At 36.7% G+C, this 20,188-nt stretch overlaps 1 protein-coding gene across 7 annotated transcripts in view; it reads right to left on the reverse strand.

Moving 5' to 3' along the window:
* LIN54 (lin-54 DREAM MuvB core complex component) overlaps nucleotides 1–20,188 on the reverse strand; it is a 76,191-nt gene that overhangs the window by 44,958 nt on the left and 11,045 nt on the right. For 4 of the 7 annotated variants that reach the window (XM_027087525.1, XM_027087524.1, XM_027087526.1 and 1 more), the window contains exons 2-4: nucleotides 16,763–17,475; nucleotides 12,289–12,406; nucleotides 5,841–5,983 (exon numbers count right to left, since the gene is read on the reverse strand). In XM_027087525.1, the coding sequence (XP_026943326.1) occupies nucleotides 5,841–5,983; nucleotides 12,289–12,406; nucleotides 16,763–17,443 (942 nt within the window). In that variant the 5' untranslated portion in view covers nucleotides 17,444–17,475. The remainder of the gene's footprint in view (nucleotides 1–5,840; nucleotides 5,984–12,288; nucleotides 12,407–16,762; nucleotides 17,476–20,188) is intronic. The other 3 variants (XM_027087529.1, XM_027087528.1, XM_027087530.1) reach the window with 1 other exon arrangement.

Consider the following 20,188-nt stretch of genomic DNA (forward strand, 5'->3'; position numbering starts at 1 on the left):
CAGTATGGAGGTTCCTTAAAAAAGTACAAAGAGAACTACCATATGACCCAGCAATTCCACTACTGGGCATATACCCTGAGAAAACCGAAATTCAAAAAGAGTCACGTACCAAAATGTTCATTGCAGCTCTATTTACAATAGCCCGGAGATGGAAACAACCTAAGTGCCCATCATCGGATGAATGGATAAAGAAGATGTGGCACATATATACAATGGAATATTACTCAGCCATAAAAAGAAACGAAATTGCGTTATTTGTAGTGAGGTGGATGGACCTCGAGTCTGTCATACACAGTGAAGTAAGTCAGAAAGAGAAAGACAAATACCGTATGCTAACACATATATATGGAATATAAGAAAAAAAAATGTCATGAAGAACCTAGGGGTAAGACAGGAATAAAGACACAGACTTACTAGAGAATGGACTTGAGGATATGGGGCAGGGGAAAAAAAAAAAAGCGAGAGAGTGGCATGGACATATATACACTACCAAACGTAAGGTAGATAGCTAGTGGGAAGCAGCCACACAGCACAGGGAGATCAGCTCGGTGCTTTGTAACCACCTGGATGTGTCGGATAGGGAGGGAGATGCAAGAGGGAGGGAGATATGGGAACATATGTATAACTGATATATATATATATACATATACTGTATATCTCCCAAGGGAGGGAGACGCAAGAGGGAGGAGATATGGGAACATATGTATATGTATAACTGATTCACTTTGTTATAAAACAGAAACTAACACACCATTATAAAGCAATTATACTCCAATAAAGATGTAAAAAAAAAGATGGAAGATTTAAAATCAATCATAACAAAACTTTATTAAGTGTAAAAGTCTATAAATATTGATTTTTTTATACTGACCACATATCTAATCATCTTTTTTTATACTGACCACATGTATAACCATCAATTAAATTTATACATTAATTCTAATAGTTCAATAGCAGATTCTTATATTTTACACATATATTATAATGTAATATGTAAATTGTGACAAATTTTTACTTTATTTTGAAGCTCTACGCCATTTATTTCTTTTTCTTGTCTTACTGCATTAACTCAGAGCTGCAGTGGAACTGAACAAGTGTTGAAAGTGGGTATCTTTGTTCAACATTCATCATTACATGAAGTTTGATGTATTCATCCTCATTTTCAAGTTACAAAAGTATTTATTTTTACTGTTTCAAGTAGTTTTAACCAGAATGAAGGCTGGCTATTTTCAGAATTTTTCTGCATGTATTGAGATTGTCATGTAATTATTTTTTCTTATTAATGTTGTGAATTAAATGGATAGATTTTTTTAAATGTCAAACCATTGTACTTCTGAAATAAAATAAAATATGCCATGAAAAAAAAATACTAAAACGCAACAATAAGATTACAGGACAAAAGACACATTAAATGTCCGAAACTAGAAGATAACAGTATTACTAAAGTCTAAAGTAAAAAGAAAGCAAACCTTGCAGAATCATGCTTTCATTAGCTTAATGCTTATTTGCATGTCTAATAAATACTTAAGAAAACTGAGGATTAATTTAGAAAATAAATATAATGGAAGAAATCTGCCCCAAAAGACAACTACAATATCAAGTAAATTGAGAAGACATTAGACGTGCCCGACTTTCCACAAGGAACCTGGTTAACATTAGTTTCAAAGATGGAGAAGAGAGTGAGTATAGTCTGCAAATTGTAATGAGAACAAGCCAGGAAGACACTTATTCCCTAGGCCCCCTTCCAGGCTCGATGGTATACGGGCTGAAGGAGTCATCACTTAAGAGGTCTGCAGGGGAAGCAGTACCATTGGGAAGAGTCAGGTATCCATTAGAGTAAGAAAATAAAAGGAATATTCAGCAAAGAGGTTGAGGACTGGGGGATTATTTTGCTTATGAACTCCAAATAGGGCACAGTGGAAGGACTTTACGAGTTGGGGATGGGTGGTGGGTAACAGGACAGAAGATACTGACACCTTCAAGGAGATTAGATGTGGGAAATGAAAGGTAATCTAGGAGTTTTGATGGCACCCTGTATAAATAGGAACAAATAATGAGAGAAGTCCCAGCAGATTCAAGGCAGATGGTGGTCAGACTGTGAGTGCTGGCAGGGAAGGAAGAATGGGTGCTTGAGGTTTCTTTCCTTTTGACCACTTTTGATTAATGGGAGCAAGGACATCTCCAGCAAATCCTTACTTTTTAGTCTTTTTCTTAATTGACATTTCTATGACATTTGAAATTGTTGACCGGCATCATTCTTGAAACCATCCTCCCTTCTCATTTTGTTAAGTTTCCCATACTTCCTCTCTTATCATTCCTTCTCTTCCATTGGCTCTTTTCTTCTACTAACTCTTAATATTCTGTGGTTCAGTCCTGCTTTTCTCTTCACTCTGCACAAAACCTCATGCTCCCTGGTTAGGTTCATCTGTACACATAGTTTTAGCTACTGCCTATATTCAGCTTCCTAATGGACATCCTCCTCTAGACAAGCAGTGGGTACTTCCATGACAAACATCTCCAAGAACTAAACAATATCTCTTTGCCTAAACCACCCATTCCTTCTGTATTTCCTCTCTAGTATAAAAGGATAATGGGATGTTTTCTCCGATCTTAAAATTTGGCTCTAGTGAAACCCCCAAAGCTGAGAACTACAAATGATAAACTCCCCTACACTCTAAAAAGAACAAAACATCCATGCCAGAGTTGCTAAAAGACAGCATCTCTATCACCCACCTCCCGCCTATTGAAAATGAAACAAAACAAAACAAGATTAGAAACAGAAGTGAATTCATAAACATAGAGAATGCTAGGGCTTTACAACCTTAGTGAGAACAAAAGCAGGGGTTCTCCAAGAAAACCTCTGGGACAGACTGGGTGATAACTACAAGAAGGGAAATTGACATCTGAATCTTTGGCTGGCAACATACTGAGATAAAGAAACTCTTAAAAGCCCAAAAGAACCTGACATATCCCCAGGAGTTTAGGCCATATGTGAACACAGAAACTGGTCCCAGCCTGGAGAATTCTGAAAGCAAGAAGTTGGATGGAGCTTCAAAACGGCAGAGCAAGGACTCAGAGGACAGCAGTTAGATGAGCTACATTTCTACCACTGGGTTCTATAGGTTTCCCATTAGCCAAATACAACAGATGCTGCAGAAGGGCTAAAGCATCTCGGTAGGCCAAAGACATGTGCCTTCTTGAGGAAGGAGACTCAGCAGTAACAGGCTGTAGGTAGACTACAGGAGGGAAGAGATAGTTAGAGGCCTGCCAACTGTAGCTGGAGTGTGCACCATAAAAGGGACCTGGGCAATGTGGGCATACCACGGGGGCCTCCAAAAACCATCCTAAATGCACAACTGTAAAAGGCCACACTTGGACACCTGTCACACAGAGAACACTGGCAGTTGGATTACAACAGTCCCAGTCACATAAAACTTTGTCCTTTCTCTTCTAATTTTCCTTCCAATCAGAAGCCAAAAGCAGAAAGAGGGAAGAAGTAGAAGAGTGAAGAAACAGATAATACTCCTCTACTGCATGGTCCCTGAGTCATGATTAGGTCTGAGTTACATCCATTCAACTAGATGTAAGGTTTGGAGTAGACTTTTCATACCTTTGAATTTAATCATCAAAATAAGGCTTGTTCTTATAGTAAAAATGACGTCTTGTCAAGAGCCAGAGAAGGAAGATTCAACATGACATGGCTAAAGTCAAGGATAAGAGAAAAATAAAGCTAGTTCTTATTTGTATGCCATCAGATATAGCCCACATACCAGCCCACAGTGCCACCACTACTGTGTTCTTCAGGTTAGGAGTCTAGGAGTCATCCCTTAGGTTCTCCCCTCCCTATACCCTGATATCCAGTCATTATGTCTTACACCTCTTTCAACACATCTCTTCTTCCTAACCCCTTAGCTACTAGTCTAGCTCAAATGTGAAGTACTAAAATAATCTAATTTAGTGATTCTCTACCCTGGCCTATACTTTAAAATTTTTAAATATTAAATCTAATACTTAGGCCCCAGCCTAGAGACTGATTTAAGTGGGATCAGGTGGAGGTCAGCCATGAGTTTTTTCGAAAGGTCTCCACGTGCTTCCAAAGTGTAGCCAAGGTTGAGAATAACTAACCTAACTGGTCTCTTCTAGAATCCAGGCTTACCTTCCTCCAAACTATCTTTCATTATGCTACAGAGTCATCTTTTTTGAAATGCAAATCTCATATTATCCTAGAGCAGTTGTTTTTAATCTAGGCTACTCATTAGAATCACTTAGCCTTAAAAAATCCTGATACCAAGCCAAACTCCAGGCCAATTAAAACAGAGTCTTCAGGGATAAGAACCAGGCATTGGTATTTATTAGAGCTCCCCAGGTGATTCCAACGTGCAGACAAGGTTGAGAACCACTGTCCTAGAAGCAATGGGAAGTCACAGAAAGTCTTTAAGAACAATAAAATCCAAACTCCCCTGAGGGTAATGAAACCTTCTATCTAACTTTAGCACCCTTGGCTCTCACACTACCAAAGAAAGGTAGCTCCCTACACTACCCTTTTACAAGGGGCCACGCTTTTACACTTTTGTGTAAAGTATTATCTCAATTTGGAAACCTCCTATGCTCACCCATAGCTAAGGCCTGAACCACCTTTAAGGTTAAGACCTTTCAGGAATAGCACCCTTTGTATAAACCTCCTCTGACAGACACAACAGGGCTCTTCAATCCACCTGTGACCGTTATGATTCTGTAGGGCAATTCTTAATGTTTAACTCTAACTTCCCTACTGAACTACCTGAAATTTAAAACTTCTTATTCATGCTTTTATCCCCAGTGCCTATCACTATGCAGAGCACATAGTAAGCACTCAAATATCTGTTGAATTCATTCCATTTAAGTAGATAATTATCTGTATTATCATGCAGGTAGAATCCCATTTTAATAAACTGTAACAGACATCGTATTTATACACTAGAGTCAAGTCTCATTAAAACAGAAACCAACAGTTAGACTTTTAAAAAATGTAAGGCAAACGTTTAATGTTTGTTCTACTCATGAATAGTAGCAAATTAAGGAAAAAGGCAGGTACAAAGGGCAGTGTGTTTCCAGAATCGCAAGGGTGGCACCTTACAGAATAATGATGCTTGGCTTTCCACCTGAATATGTCCTTTAAAGCATACTTGTTCCAAAATTTTATGCTGGTATAATGACATCTGTATGTTTTAGGAAAGTGAGCTAAGACTACTTAACTTGACCTAAAATGATAGGTACTTTGCCCCCTTAAAAAGAAAATAAATTAAGACAAGCTTTCAGATGCTCTGAATGAGCTGTGTTAAGCCTAAAAACCCGAATTAATATGATCACCAGCATTTGATGGCAATTTCTAGTACTCTGGATACTCTGTTACCAGCAAAAGCTCAGCTCTCCATAAAATCAAGGACAGCTTAAGCAGAAGGCACCAAATATTTTATTTTTAAAAAAGTTACATTTAACATTTTATATTTATAGAGTCACTACATATGTGACTGACCCAAAGACAATAATTTTGCACAAGTATTAACTGAAGAGGAACCAAACACCTACATAATGCACCTCATTCAGAAGATTTATGTTGTACCCACATTCACAAGGGCCATTAAAATAATCTTAGCATGCAAAATTATAACTGTGTAACTATGCGTTCAGGGTAAGTTTTTTATCTGTCATACATCCTTGATTACTAAATTAATCCGATATTTACCAAATACCTATTAACTCTTTAGGAATATATTAAAACTGAAGTATCTGAAGTGACTAGTGAGAAAATAAAGTCATTAATCACAATACTTGGCCTTTGTGGCTAATTTTTTTTTTACCTTATTTGGCGATTTCAAAGGTGAGATGGCTATTTTATTTGGTGTCTGTGTTGTAGAATTTAAAGTTGATCCAATAACACCACTTTCAGATATTGTTATGGTCTTTGATGGAGTCCCGGGAGTAGACTGTGAAAGAACCCTACCTGCAAATGAGAGGCAGCACATCAGTTTGACTCTTTTCAATAATCGTATAAAAATGTATTTGATGATGATTTATACCCACAAGGACTGTAGTATATATATGTTCAATATTTCATACGCAGCCACTTATGAACTGAAACACTTAAGTAGGTCTAATGAACTATGGTGAACCTAGGCAGAAGGAAACAAAACAATGCTTCTTAGTAACACTTAGTATCTTAATACCACCTTATGAAAGTCCACAAAAACACTTCTGCTCACATTCTCATCAATACTGCTTTGTGTTTTGTCTGTTTTCTTGGCCACACCGCTCGGCTTGTGGGATCTTAGTTTCCCAACCAGGGACTGAACCCGAGACCTCGGCAGTGAGAGTGCGGAGTCCTAACCATTGGACTGCCAGGGAATTCCCTCATCTATACTGTTAGGTTATATCTATAAGAAAATAGGCTCAGGACAACTAAGGAACAAGTCCTGTGTAACACAGCTCCTCAAAGTTAGGACTTGAATCCAAGTCTTAAACTTCAGTCTCTGTTCTCTACTATACCTCAGCTTCTTCTCTTTGAACTGAAACCATTCAGGATACAATTTAAGTCCACATCTATAAAACAGATAGTCACTGAACTAACTTAAACACTGGTTTAATACTGTCTCATTTTAGTCTGCCAAAAAGGGGAAAAAAAATTCTTCTAGCTGTCCTGGCCAGATTCCAACAAGAATGCTGTGTTCCCTTCTGGAAATATCCTTCAGGGACAAAACAGAAAAACTATAGTGTGTCTGGATGGCTTACAGAATTGGAAATCATATCACAAGGAGTTGAAATATTAGGAATTTTTGTCCTAGGTGAGAGAGGAATACAAAGACATGACACAGCTCCAAATTCCTGAAAGACTGTGTGATGCTGCCATTCAGCATTCTGGCGCCGACCTCCTCCCCTTCCATTCTGGGCACACGGCAGGACTGCCCTTCCTACCCGTCCCTGCAGCTCCCTGTGGTTAGATTAGGGCCATATGACTAGTTCTGACCAACAAATTATGAATAGAAGTGATGTGTGTCATTTCTGGGTCAGAACATTTACTGCCTACGCAAGACCTTCCAAAGCTCTCTTTTCCTCACTGCGTCTGGATGGTGGCTCCTCCATCAGCCGGGGTCCTTGAGTGACCATGATGAGAATAGCCCCCTTTCTAACCCACAGTAGACATGTAGATAACCATGAAGTATGAATACAAAATAAAATTTGTGTTTTCTTAAATTTCTGAGATTTAAAGACTGTTTATTATGGCAGAGAACCAAGACTGTCCTGATTGATCCATGCTGTCAAGTTGAAGGATTAGAACCACTCTGTATCCATCAGATGCACACACTAATATAAACAGAAAATTTTTAGTTAAGCAGTAAGAAAGAACTTCTAACAAAAATTTCCAATTGAAACGACTGTTTCTATATGAGTGAGTTTCTACTCACTGAAGGTGTTCAAAAACAGATGCTGGATAATCAAATCCACTGGCTGAAGAGGAACTCCAAGCACTCAAGAAATAGAGAAGGTAGATAACTAAATTATCTCTAAAATCCCTTTAGATGCTATGATTTAACTTACAGATACAGTCAGAGATGAAAGAGAGAGGGAGAGAGGAAGAGAAAAAGGGAAAAAGAGAAAAAAAAAAGGGTCTTACCCTTCAAGCAAAAATAGAGAACTAGCATGTAAGAGTTTCAAGGCTGTTTTTTTTCTAATAACAATGTGACAGTAAACGTATTTTTTTTTAAAGATGAATCAAGTTTTGTCTGACACATGAATTTTAAAAATATTTTAAATATATTTTTTCAATTTCTTTTAGTACACGATTACATTTTATATTATTGACATATTCCTTAATGAATTTCAGTTGAGAGTTTTGCTAGGGTTTTTTTAGGCTGAATTACATCATAACTAAATAAGTCAATTCTATATAAACTAAATGAATCTATATCAAATATTTTTAGAAGGGCACCCTCAAATGTGGAGCCTGCCTGAAGTAGCATGTTTGTCTGTTCTGGTTTCCAAAACTAATACCTCTGGGATAAGCCTAAAGCCCCAAGAACCATTATTTTAAGAAAAGAAACTACCAATAAAGACACATTTTCATAAAATGATCATCATTTACAGTTATTACTATAATTTCTTATTTGTTAAGCATTACATACATTTCAGAAAACATACATATAAAAATCCTCTATTCCTGAGTGAGGATAACTGATACCAGAAAAAGGCCAGTTAAAGTGAATTACATTTAAAACAAGGACAAAAATTTCACTGTAAATAACAACAACAAAAACCCCTAAAACTAAAACTTTTTTTGCTTATATTTAACAAAAATTCAGTTTATAATTACAACTATACTATCTCTTAGAATGAACTGTTTGAGGGGGAGAGGATTCTTCTGAAAATTAGTAATGACATTACAATGACAGACTCTGTTTGATGGGCGCAACAGGATGATACAGAAGATTATTTCTGCCAAAATATTTTAGGATTTCATCAATTTTCCCAAGAACCCTCTATATCCTTTAAAATTCAAATTATTCTTTTTTGAAGGGCCACTTGTTTTTCATCCAGATAGCATTTCTCCTGATTAATCTCCAAATCCCTGTTTATCCTTGACTCTGCAGACAGATTCAAGAAAGTATACAAGTTATACAATTTCACCTTGAAATCAATTTGCAAAGCATTTTACACTCTACTGTCAGGTATTCTCCAAGAATCAAAAGAGACATAACCAAAAAGCTACAGATGGGACAGGCTGGGGGCAGAGAGCTAGCTTATCTGAGCCAGGACTAATTCTATAAGAGATTAATTCATTAGTGAATATTTTCACATTGATGGAGTTTGCTCTGCTATAGCAGCAACCTTGTACCTTGGGAGCTCTGATAATGAGGACCTGATAATGAGGACCTCTGTACCTCATTTAACCATCTCAAAAGTCATGTGAAGTGATTGTTATCAACATTTTACAGAAAGGAGTAAGATGAACAGAAAATATATTTACCCAAGATCACAGAGAAAATGAATAGAAGACCCATAACTAAAACCCAAGTCTCCTAATAGCTCCTCCCATACACCACACTGCCTCCGTGATACACATATTCACTCAACAATACACATTCACCGAACCACATCTATGTGCTAGAAACTGTGCTAGGTATTGGAGAGTCATAAAAAGCCAGTCATAAAAGGACAAATACTGTACGATTCCACTTATACGAGATACATAGAAAAGTCAAATTGATAGAGACAGTCTCTGCTAGGGGCTGGGGGAAGGAAGGAATTGGGAAGTTATTGTTTAATGCGGACAAAGATTTAGCTTTGCAATGCGAAAAAAGTCCTAGAGACAGACAGTGGTGATGGTTGCACAACAACATGAATGTACTTAATGCCACCAGTGGTTAAAATGGTCAACTTTATGTTATGTGTATTTATCATAATTTTTTAAAAAATAATCTTTAAAAACTAGATGGCAAACAAAATCCAAAATTACTATTAAGAAAAATTTTAAGTGTAATAGGGGAGACAGACAGACAACAGGGGAGACAGACAGACAAGGAAACCAAGTATTACAATATACCATGACTAATGGAAACATTAAAAGCCAGTGTGAAATTTAACAGAAGTCTGATTTAAGTTAAGTATTTGGTAGGTATAACCAAGTTTTATGGAAATATATAGGAGATGGTCAGAGAAAAGAGAACCTAACTAAACCCAGGGATCAAAAACTTCCAAGACAGGTGGAGATAATCCAAAGATAAAATGGATGAGTCAGCCATAAGGAAAGCAAAAAAAGTCATTTCAGGTAAAAGCAACAGTGCCAAGGGCCTAAGTTCTGAGAGAACATGGGCCATTTGGTGATCTCTTGAAATAAGTTACATCAGTAGGTCTGGAGCTAATACAAGCTGAAAATGAAAAAGGTATATGTTATATAATAAATGACTTTAATGCTAAGAAAGCTCTGGCATCTGAACTTATTCCTGAAGGATTAAGGCCAAGAAATGGATGTGGCCAAGAAAATTTAAGCAAGGGTGTGACAAAATCATATTTGCATTTTAGAAAAATTGATTTTATACAAACACTAAGTTCATCTTGATCAAAAGACAGAAAAAGATATCCATCTTCCATGAAAAGCCCAAAGGTCATTAAAAAGCAGTCTAAATGTAATTTGAAAGATCCTTAGCTATAATATAAAGATAATGGAACCTCCTTGTGATAAGACAATTCAGCAGGAGAGCTACTTTGGTGGTTTAAAATTTGGCTTACATGAATTTAAAAAGCTACAAACTATTAGTTAACAGTAGAAATTATCCCTCCAAACTGAACTTAATGCCAACAAATTCTAGTGAAATTTAATAGAAGTCTATCTCTATGTATTTTGGGAGGGCTAATAAGTCTGTCTGTAATTAAAAGGTGAAGCTATGATCAGTGTGCAACACACTGTAAATCACCCAAAGACCCAGCAATGAAATCCATTATAGTCAAATGTAAGAGAGGTGAAATCTTGACATTACCAAATATTCACTCAGACACTTCTGCAAAACCACAATTCTTTCGCATACAGCTCCCCTTCGCCCCTACATAATTAAAAGTTTTAAGGAATTCTCTCAAACTCAAAAGCAGTAGAGAACATGGCACTGAGACACCCCTCCTCGTAAACCACCTCTACTCACCCAAACTCCTAAGGGTCTGGTGGTCCCTTTATCATCAACATATCCAAGCCTTCCTCACTTTCAGCCAACTAAAGCCCACTTCCTGAAGCAGCTCGAAATCCAAACCCTTTCCAGTTTTTCCTCTGGGGCCACGCCTATCTCCCATGACAGCCCTCTAGATACGAGCATCCTATACCATCCCAAATCTCTACTGAAGGCCAAAAGAAAAAGAACATTCACTCACCCAACACTGCCCTCAAACTACAATCTCCTCATTCCTTCTCTCACTTGCTAAACAGAGAAGCCTCCCTATATATTATAATTCAAAGCCTAGGAAAATGATCATTTCACTGCCACTGATTTCAGAGTTGCCTACTGCTATACTGTCTGTAAATTTATCAAAGACAGTAGGAGGTGGTTTTAATACATATCCCAGGGATGGTTAATTAACATTTGAAGTACCTTCATCAAGAATACACATTCTAGAAATGGGTAATTAGCATTTGAAAGTCTCTAGTCAAAGTCTACCACCCAGAGGTGCTTCCATAAGCTATTAGAACAATGGAAATTTAAAATGAGCTCCTAAATGGTGAAAGAAGTAATGTTAGTATAGCTCTGAATTAAAGACCAGTCACCACAGCTGTGTGATTTTCTCCAGAAGTACTGAGGTGCTTGCCAGGCAAGAAGAGAGCTGGACTTAACCAAGCCATTATAGAAAGAGAGAGTGAAAAGAGAATCAATGGTGTTTTCTGGGAGCAGTAGTGATGGGTCATGAACTCCATGCTGAGTAAGGAAGAATTTGAGGACTGGAAAGGGATTATTAATGAGAAAGTGGAAGAGTTAATGGATCAGAGATTTCAAAGTGAAAGAATTACTAGATTGGAAGTACAAAGGCAGATCAACTAGAATAATAAAGAGTGAAATACTCAAAGTCAAGATTTCTGAGGTGTTATTAGTGATGACATATCTTAAAAGTATATAATAAAATAATTGGGCCATGCTGAGGAATTTGCTGGTAAAAGTAATATAACTAAAATTCTGTTCTCACTTAAGTAATTATTATCATTGTGATAATTTTCTGTTTCATAGAGAACTGCATACAGAGAATATTAAAATACGGAAACCAAAAATTCAAACAGAAACCATGAAATACGATACTCTCACATATATTACTTTAAACCTAACAGATTTATTAGCATGTGCTCTAGCATTAGCTGGATTCAAATTCCAACTTGGCCATTTACTAGCTGAGTGCCTCTGTTTCCACACTGGCAAAATGGGGATGTTATTAGTACCTACCGCATAGGATTGCCAGAGGATTATATATGTCACTCTATGTAAAGAGCTAAGAATAGTGTGGAAGCCGTAGCAAACACTATGTAAATGTTAGCTAGTATTATCAGAGTCTGAGACTTCACTACTTTCAAGGTATACCAAAAACCAAAGAGGATAAAGTAATGGACTGATTTTGAGATAAGGCATTTTGCTTGAAGGACACATTTAATAGGTGTAACATTTCTTACTAACCAGTCTGATTTACAGTAATAAGCACTAAAACATTTCAAGGTAGTAGAACAGCCTTTTTTAAACCTAAAAGGAAGGTAAATATTTAGCTAAACAAACTATAAAGAAATATAACCTGCAATGGCTGGTACTTGAGTTGTCTGTCCTGTAACTGCTTTACTATTAATTGGTTTTGCAAAAATCAGCTTCGTGATTACTGGACCAGAGGTTGGAGTTCGAGGTTTCTTCGCAATCTGAAATATATAAATAACTATAAAGACCATTGTTTCTATGAAACACCTATTCAATCAAAATTAGACAAGATTGATATACAGAAGTACATGTGAAACCAGCTCATTTAACAAAACATATCTAAGTACTGACGTTAAAAACATTTAAAATGCAGCCATTCACCAAAATACTAATATGATCACATCCTTAGGCCATTATACAACAATACCTTTGGATTTTATTGCAAATTCTTATTTTAGTCTCTGGGACATATGCATATAATGAAAAACAAATTAATTTGTAAAAATAATGTTTAATGTTCAATAGTAATGTTTAAAATAACCATTTAATAATAATAATGAAACACAAATATGGCACAGCAATATCCTTTTCCAAATAGCTAATTATTCAATAATAAAAAGATGGAGTAGAGTATGTTAAGAAAGCATAGTGCAAATGATAAATATAATTTCATTGGCCCCTGGAAGCAAAATATAAATACACATAAAAGATAGGCTCATGATTATATCTTCAACTTTAGATCTATAGATCAGGGGCAGATAAATAAGGAACTGCACAAGTTAACACCCTAGGATACAAAGAGACATGTTTGGCAAAACACAGACTATTCTAAAGGTGAAGCCTCTGAAATATTATTTACTAAAATACACTTTACTAGACTACAAATTGTTTGAAGGGAGGGTCTATGTTTTATTCATCTCTGCTTTTACGTTATACACGGTACACTGTTGCCCTAAACTAAAATTCTCCACAAGTCAAGGAAGGTAGAGTTACCAATGTCCTTATACTGAAATTGCAATGTATGCAAGGCACAGCTTTTTCTAAAAGTCAGAAGCAGAAATTTAGCAATGATAAAAAATCATAGCCTTTAGCAATAATAAAAATCATAGACTTTTTTATCAGTTTATGATAAAAATCATGGACTTTCAGAGCAGGAAGGACATTAAATACTAATTTTATCTTTGGCAGATTGAAAATTGAGGCCCTGAAAGTACTATTATTGGAAATAATAACTCAAAATGAACAAACATGACCAACTTAAACGACAAAACATACCAGAAGCTGTAACTGATTACAGAACTAAGTAAATACCAGCTTTGTGCTCAAACTATAAATTAAACTTAATAACATTTTCTTACACTTAGAATATATTACTTTCTTACACTCAGAACATATTACTGACAAAACAAAATGTAAAGGAAACACAAATCACCTTTTAAAAAAACGAACCAAAGAGATTCCCTACTATATTAAAAAATATCCAGCTTGTAAAACTCTGATATACCCAAATAAATCCATAATTGTAGTTTTAAAAACTGATGCAATTTGGGAGACACACAGAGAAAATATTTCCCAAATGTATTTACAGGCCTAAAACTCTAAAATAAGTTAGAATATGTTGTCTATTGACTTAGTATTAAGAATCTCAAGAGGTAGAGGTATTGATATTCTTGGAAATCTGTGTCTCGAAATAGATAATCTTAGCTATAGAGTTTGAGAATTTAAAGTGTTTCCCCATTTTTAACTAATTTTCACAATCATAAAACTATATGAATACTTACCAACCAGGAAAAAAAATGTAAATACGACCAAGAGCACATTAATTATTCAAAGGAACAATCTCAACTTGTCCTTGTGGTTTTGTTTCTTTAGTGTAGCATTGCTGAAAATAAGGATTTCCAATTCTGTCAAGGAACCAGGCTTTTTGCATTATGAATTCTAAACTACCCTAGAACAAATTTACTTTATTAAATAAAACAGAGCATAAAGGATCTTCTTTTTTTTTTTTTTTTTTTTTTGCAGTATGCGGGCCTCTCACTGTTGTGGCCTCTCCCGTTGCGGAGCACAGGCTCCAGACGCGCAGGCTTAGCGGCCATGACTCACGGGCCCAGCCGCTCTGTGGCATGTGGGATCTTCCCGGATCGGGCACAAACCCGTGTCCCCTGCATCGGCAGGCGGACCCTCAACCACTGCGCCACCAGGGAAGCCCAAAGGATCATTTTTTAACAAATGTATCTAATTAGCAGATTAAGACAAAAATGAATCAAAGAAGGAAATTTACAAATAAGACTGCCAAAGATGTGATCAAATAATACATGCAGTAATTTTGGGCACTGTGTTATACAGATTCAGGAACTAATAAGGAGTTATGTTGTTCCATATGGCTAATTATCTATTATTCTTATATACTACGCAAAAGAAACACAGGAAAGTGTTTATATATCTGTAACTAAGTGTAACTATACCTCTTTGTTACTGCCTCTGGCCTCAACTGTCACCTTTGGAGATGGGTCTCCTTCTTCCACCCTTTCCTATTGTCCACACCCTAATAAGTTTCAATACTCTGATTAAACTTAAGACAATGCTGAGAACCGTCTGGGAAAATATCAGGGGATCATACACACCATGTAAAAGTAAACCAAATATTCTGTTGCCCAAAATGGATACAGATAGATGTGTAGCTTTTTGTTTGTTTTTTCTGTGCTTCAGTGCTTCAGAGCTTTATAGGCTACTCTTGAGTTGAAAAGATTTAGTTGCCTAAAAATAACTGGACAAGTAGAACAATATTCTAAATGGGGTTTCTTTTGTTTCTGTTTTTATTTTATTTATTTATTTATTTTGCGGTACGCGGGCCTCTCACTGTTGTGGCCTCTCCCTTTGCAGAGCACAGGCTCCGGACATGCAGGCTCAGCGGCCATGGCTCACGGGCCCCGCCGCTCCGCGGCATGTGGGATCCTCCCGGACCGGGGCACGAACCCGTGTCCCCTGCATCGGCAGGTGGACTCTCAACCACTGCGCCACCAGGTAAGCCCTTGTTTTTGTTTTTAAATAGAAGTCTTTTTAAATAAATAGAATCAGATTTTGTAAAAGTAAGGACAAGAAGAGAAGTTATAAGAATTAGACCCCAGTCTTTGTTTTTATTGTTGGTACTTAGGGGATTATAGTAGAAAACTAGTGGATACAAGTAAACTGGTCTTACAAATAGTATGTATACATTGCTCTTGTAAATGAAAAAAAAATGACATTCTGATTTACATTTACAGTATCTTGCGAACATGGTTATGATCCATATCCCCAAAGCCAGATAAACTCTGGTAAACCAATAAAAACAAGTTTTAAAACTGATTAAAAAACAAGCTGAGGACAAGGTGCTTGATGGTGATAGGATATCTCATTCAAGAGATCCTCACCAAAAAAAGTAAAAGGAAGTCAGAATTAAGTGAGAGATGATAATGAACAAGAAAGAGCACTAAATGTTTAATAGTGGCAGAAGGGACATGGACAAATTATAAAGTTTGAGAAATCTTATGAAGTTCTTAAATAAAAAGCCTGTGAAAAATAAGTTTCTAACTATTTTGTCGACATAATAACCAAAACAATATTTCTAACATCAGCTGAGAGTGGACAGTTCCCCAAACCTTCCTCCTTCCTTATACACCTGCTTTATTTCTCTAACTCATGCCTTCTTTCTAAAATCCAACTCTTTCAAACAGGAAATGCATTTGTGGTCTTAAGTGGATCATTGTATTTCTAAGAGCAGTGGTGACCTAAAAAGGCCTATTGGGCATGAAAAAATACTTAACATATGTTCTTATAACCTTCTATCTTAGGTTTCTATTCATACTAACAATGGGTACCATTTTGAAGGATTCTCAATGTTTTGAGAACCATACCAAAGAGTTATCTTTTCTTATGTGTTTCATCACGATCAAATAGCCATCTTACAGCTAAAATCAAAAACTCAGAGAAAATAAGTAGCCTATCCAAAGTTCCGCAGCTGGGAGGGCAGCAGAGAAGAGACTGAAATCCAGTTGGTCCAATTCTAAACCTTCCATCACATGGCACTGCCTTTCTACATTGCAAACATGAGCGATGCAATGGACAGTAAATTCCAAAGAAGAGGCACACACTGGCTGGTATGCACTACTGCTGGCTTGAAGGGTTTCTCAGAGCAGCAAGTTTTCCTAGACTCTGGCCATCTGTTAGCTGAAAATATCATGTCTGAATGATTTTTTGACAGCCTGACATCAACTCTGGCATCTTTATACCAGCAGAACATCCTTGTACTCAAACTACTACTGAGAATAAAATTGTTTTAAAATGAGTAAAAAGCTATAAATACACTAAATTGGAATTTAACCAAAATTAAGTTCTAAGTTCTCTGGCAGAAATTTTCAAAAGCATTGCACATATCAAACTTTACAAAAAAAACCACACAATTACTAAAAGCAACATTCAAAAGAATTCAGTAACAACTATGCATTTAATCACCCTACACACGCAACTATGAATCAATTTAACATGCATTTTAACTAGTAAGCGCCCTTTTTTTTTTTTTTTTTTTTTTTTTTTTTTACCTGTACTGTTTTTAACTGTTGGGTCTGTAACACAGAGGGCTGAGTTGTAGTATTAATCAGTTGACTTCCTGGGGTCAATGCTGAGACACCAATGACAGGTTTCACCTCTGGCCTCCCTCCAATGGTAACTACTTTAATTTGCTGCAGTGGTAACTTAGCATCTCCTGACTGGGCCTGAGTTGTAACTTTCTGAGCCTGGGGTTGGCTATGGGGTAGTGCTAAAACAATTGGTGAACCAGACTTGCCCAAAGTTGTTAAAATTAACTTCTGTCCATCTGGTTTAAGGGTCTGATTGCCAAGTTTAAGATCAGGTGTCTGTGATACTTTGTTTAAAATAATCTGATTGGCTGATATAGTCACAGGAGTCTGAGCACCAAGTTTTTGAAGGCCACTTGGAAAAGCTGGTTTCACCGTGGTATTACAATCTGCTTTAGTAATTGTGGTATTCACTGCAACTTGGTTAGTGTGGTTACTGTACACTGTTATTGGTTCCGTGGAAATGGGCGTGGCTGTAGAGTCACCAGTAGAATTTATGTTGACAATTTCTTCCAGTTCTGTCTCCATGGGAATTGGGGATGAAACAATAACAGCCTCAATACTATCATCATCCACTAAAGTTATACCAGTGTCCATTATCTCCTCTGGAAGCAAACTATTCACCTCAGCTGGCACCACCTCCATGATCGTTCTCCTGCTAGAAAGTTGATCAGGCACTGCAATAAAATTTGAAAAATGAATAAATTACTAGGTTTCAAAACAGATTTAAGAGAAGAAAAAAAATTATTCAAGAAAAATGCAAATGACAAAACAAAAATTTTTACTTATGTATAACTGAATGAAGGACATTCCTGATGCATATTTGGGTTAAACCATTTTAACAAATCCTCAACATTCAAGAATCTGAAATATAAGTCATATGGGACACAAAACTAAAAGCAAACATTCTCATTCGCCATGTCTCAACCCAAAAGTATACTGCATTCAGGCAACACTAAGTCACATAATTACAGGAAACTCCTTTCCAGTTCCTGCTCATAAATAAAACCTTTTAATCTTTGACATGTCTGATCATCTTACTTCTTCCCAGTTATGGGTTTTGTTTTTCTTTTTCCTACCGACAAACTTGAAAACTGCTGATTTGCACAAGGAAATAAAGATTTAAATATAAACAGATTTTAGAAAACATATTCAAATCTCCAGTGAGCGAGGTCCTAAAATGAGGTTACTAAACCATTTATAAAAATCCATTAAGATGGGGAGGCAGAAGGGTGAGCTGTGACAAAGCGAGAGAAAGGCCTGGACATATATACACTACCAAACGTAAGGTAGATAGCTTGTGGGAAGCAGCCGCATAGCACAGGGATATCAGCTCGGTGCTTTGTGACCGCCTGGAAGGGTGGGATAGGGAGGGTGGGAGGGAGGGAGATGCAAGAGGGAAGAGATATGGGAACATATGTATATGTATAACTGATTCACTCTGTTATAAAGCAGAAACTAACACACCATTGTAAAGCAATTATACCCCAATAAAGATGTGAAGAAAAAAAAATCCATTAAGGACTCAAATTAATGTTAAAGGAGTTTCTAGAGTAATCCATCTCAGCAACTGTAGGTCAAATGGCTTATCTGGCCCAAGTTTGATCAATTTGCTTCATACTAAAGAAAGCTTTATTTGGAAAGAAGATTCTCAAATCCTCCTCAGCCATTCAAAATGTCACAAAGGGAACCATTTAAGAGGAATACAGCTAGGCCCCATAAAGAAAAAAAAATGGTAATAATAATAAAGCAGATTACGAACAAATCAGAACTGCAATGCTTTCAGCCAAAGGTCATGCAGAACTTCCAATAAAGGAGTCAGTACCATTATCTTCACATATTAAAGAGTTCATCATATTTATGACTGACTAAATAAGTTATCTGCCCAGAGAACGTCTAAGATCCATAGGAACCTAATCAGTAATTCTTTCTTTTCCCTTTTTTAAAAAAATATAAACATGCAATACCCATTCCAAGATTAAGAGTAACAGACATGAACAGCAAATTATAATTATTAGCATTGACAAATACTAATACTGCCAAAATTAATCTTCATTATTGAGCACTTACTATCTACCAGTGATGGCATAATTTAATTTAATCTATCCTGACATAACTTAATCTATCCTGACAACTCTAATATGGTATCATTATCACCCCCATTTTACATATGAGGAAACCTTAGAAAGGTTAAACTATTTGCCCAAGGTCACACAGCTACCCAGTAAATGATAGCCAGAACTCAAACTCAGGATATGTTTTATGACACAAAGTTCATAATTTTAATCACAAAATTTACTGCCTTAAATTTTTACCACTGGTATTTTTAAATTGAGAAAAAAAAAAAGTCTACTCCTTTACAGTCAACCTCCTACCCCAAAATCCTACTCTACACAACCACGGGTCTGTTCTATCACCTCACTAGATTAGTGTTGCCTTTTTGCCCATTCTAGAACTTCATATAAATGGAATCATATATTACATACTCATGACATAAAGGAATATACAGTATAAGCCTTTTCCCTCAGTATGTTTTTTAAGATTTATCTTTATTCTTACCCTTATTAGCAGCTCAGTTCCTTTTCATTGCTGAGTAACATTCCACTGGATGAATCTACCACAAGTTGTTTATCCATTCATCTGTGGATGGACATTTGGACTGTTTCCATTTTGGGACTATTATGAATAATACTGCTATGAACATTCAAGTTTTTTATGGATAGATATTTTCATTTCTTTTGAATAAATACCTAGAAGTGGACTTGCTAGGTCATAAGATAAGTTTATTTTTAACTTTGCATGAAACTGCCAAACTACTTCCCAGCTCAGCTGTACCATTTTGTACACCCACCAGCGATGCATGAGGCTCCCAGCTGCTCCACATCCTCGCCAGCAACTGGTTTTGTCGGTCTTTTTAACTTTAGCCATTCTAGTGGGTGTGAAGTGGTATCTCATTGTGGGTTTTTTTCTTTTGCAGTACGCGGGCCTCTCACTGTTGTGGCCTCTCCCGTTGCGGAGCACAGGCTCCGGACGCGCAGGCTCAGCGGCCATGGCTCACGGGCCCAGCCGCTCCGTGGCATGTGGGATCCTCCCGGACCAGGGCACGAACCCGTGTCCCCTGCATTGGCAGGCGGATTCTCAACCACTGCGCCACCAGGGAAGCCCTCATTGTGGTTTTAATTTGCAATTCCCAGATGACTAAAGACGTTGAGCATCTTTTCATATGAATGTTATCTATTTGTGTATCTTCTTTTAAAAAGTGCCTGTGTTAAAGCCTTTTGCCAAATTTTTAAAATATTGGGTTTTTTATCTTCTTGTTGAGTTGGATGAGTTCTTTACATATATTGCAAAACCATCAGTCACAGTAACTTGTAGCTCAGAGGAATCACT

This window comes from Aethalodelphis obliquidens, unplaced genomic scaffold (assembly GCF_003676395.1).
Source record: "Aethalodelphis obliquidens isolate GAN/ISIS:26980383/991018 unplaced genomic scaffold, ASM367639v1 scaffold59, whole genome shotgun sequence".
Classification (NCBI taxonomy): Eukaryota; Metazoa; Chordata; class Mammalia; order Artiodactyla; family Delphinidae; genus Aethalodelphis; species Aethalodelphis obliquidens.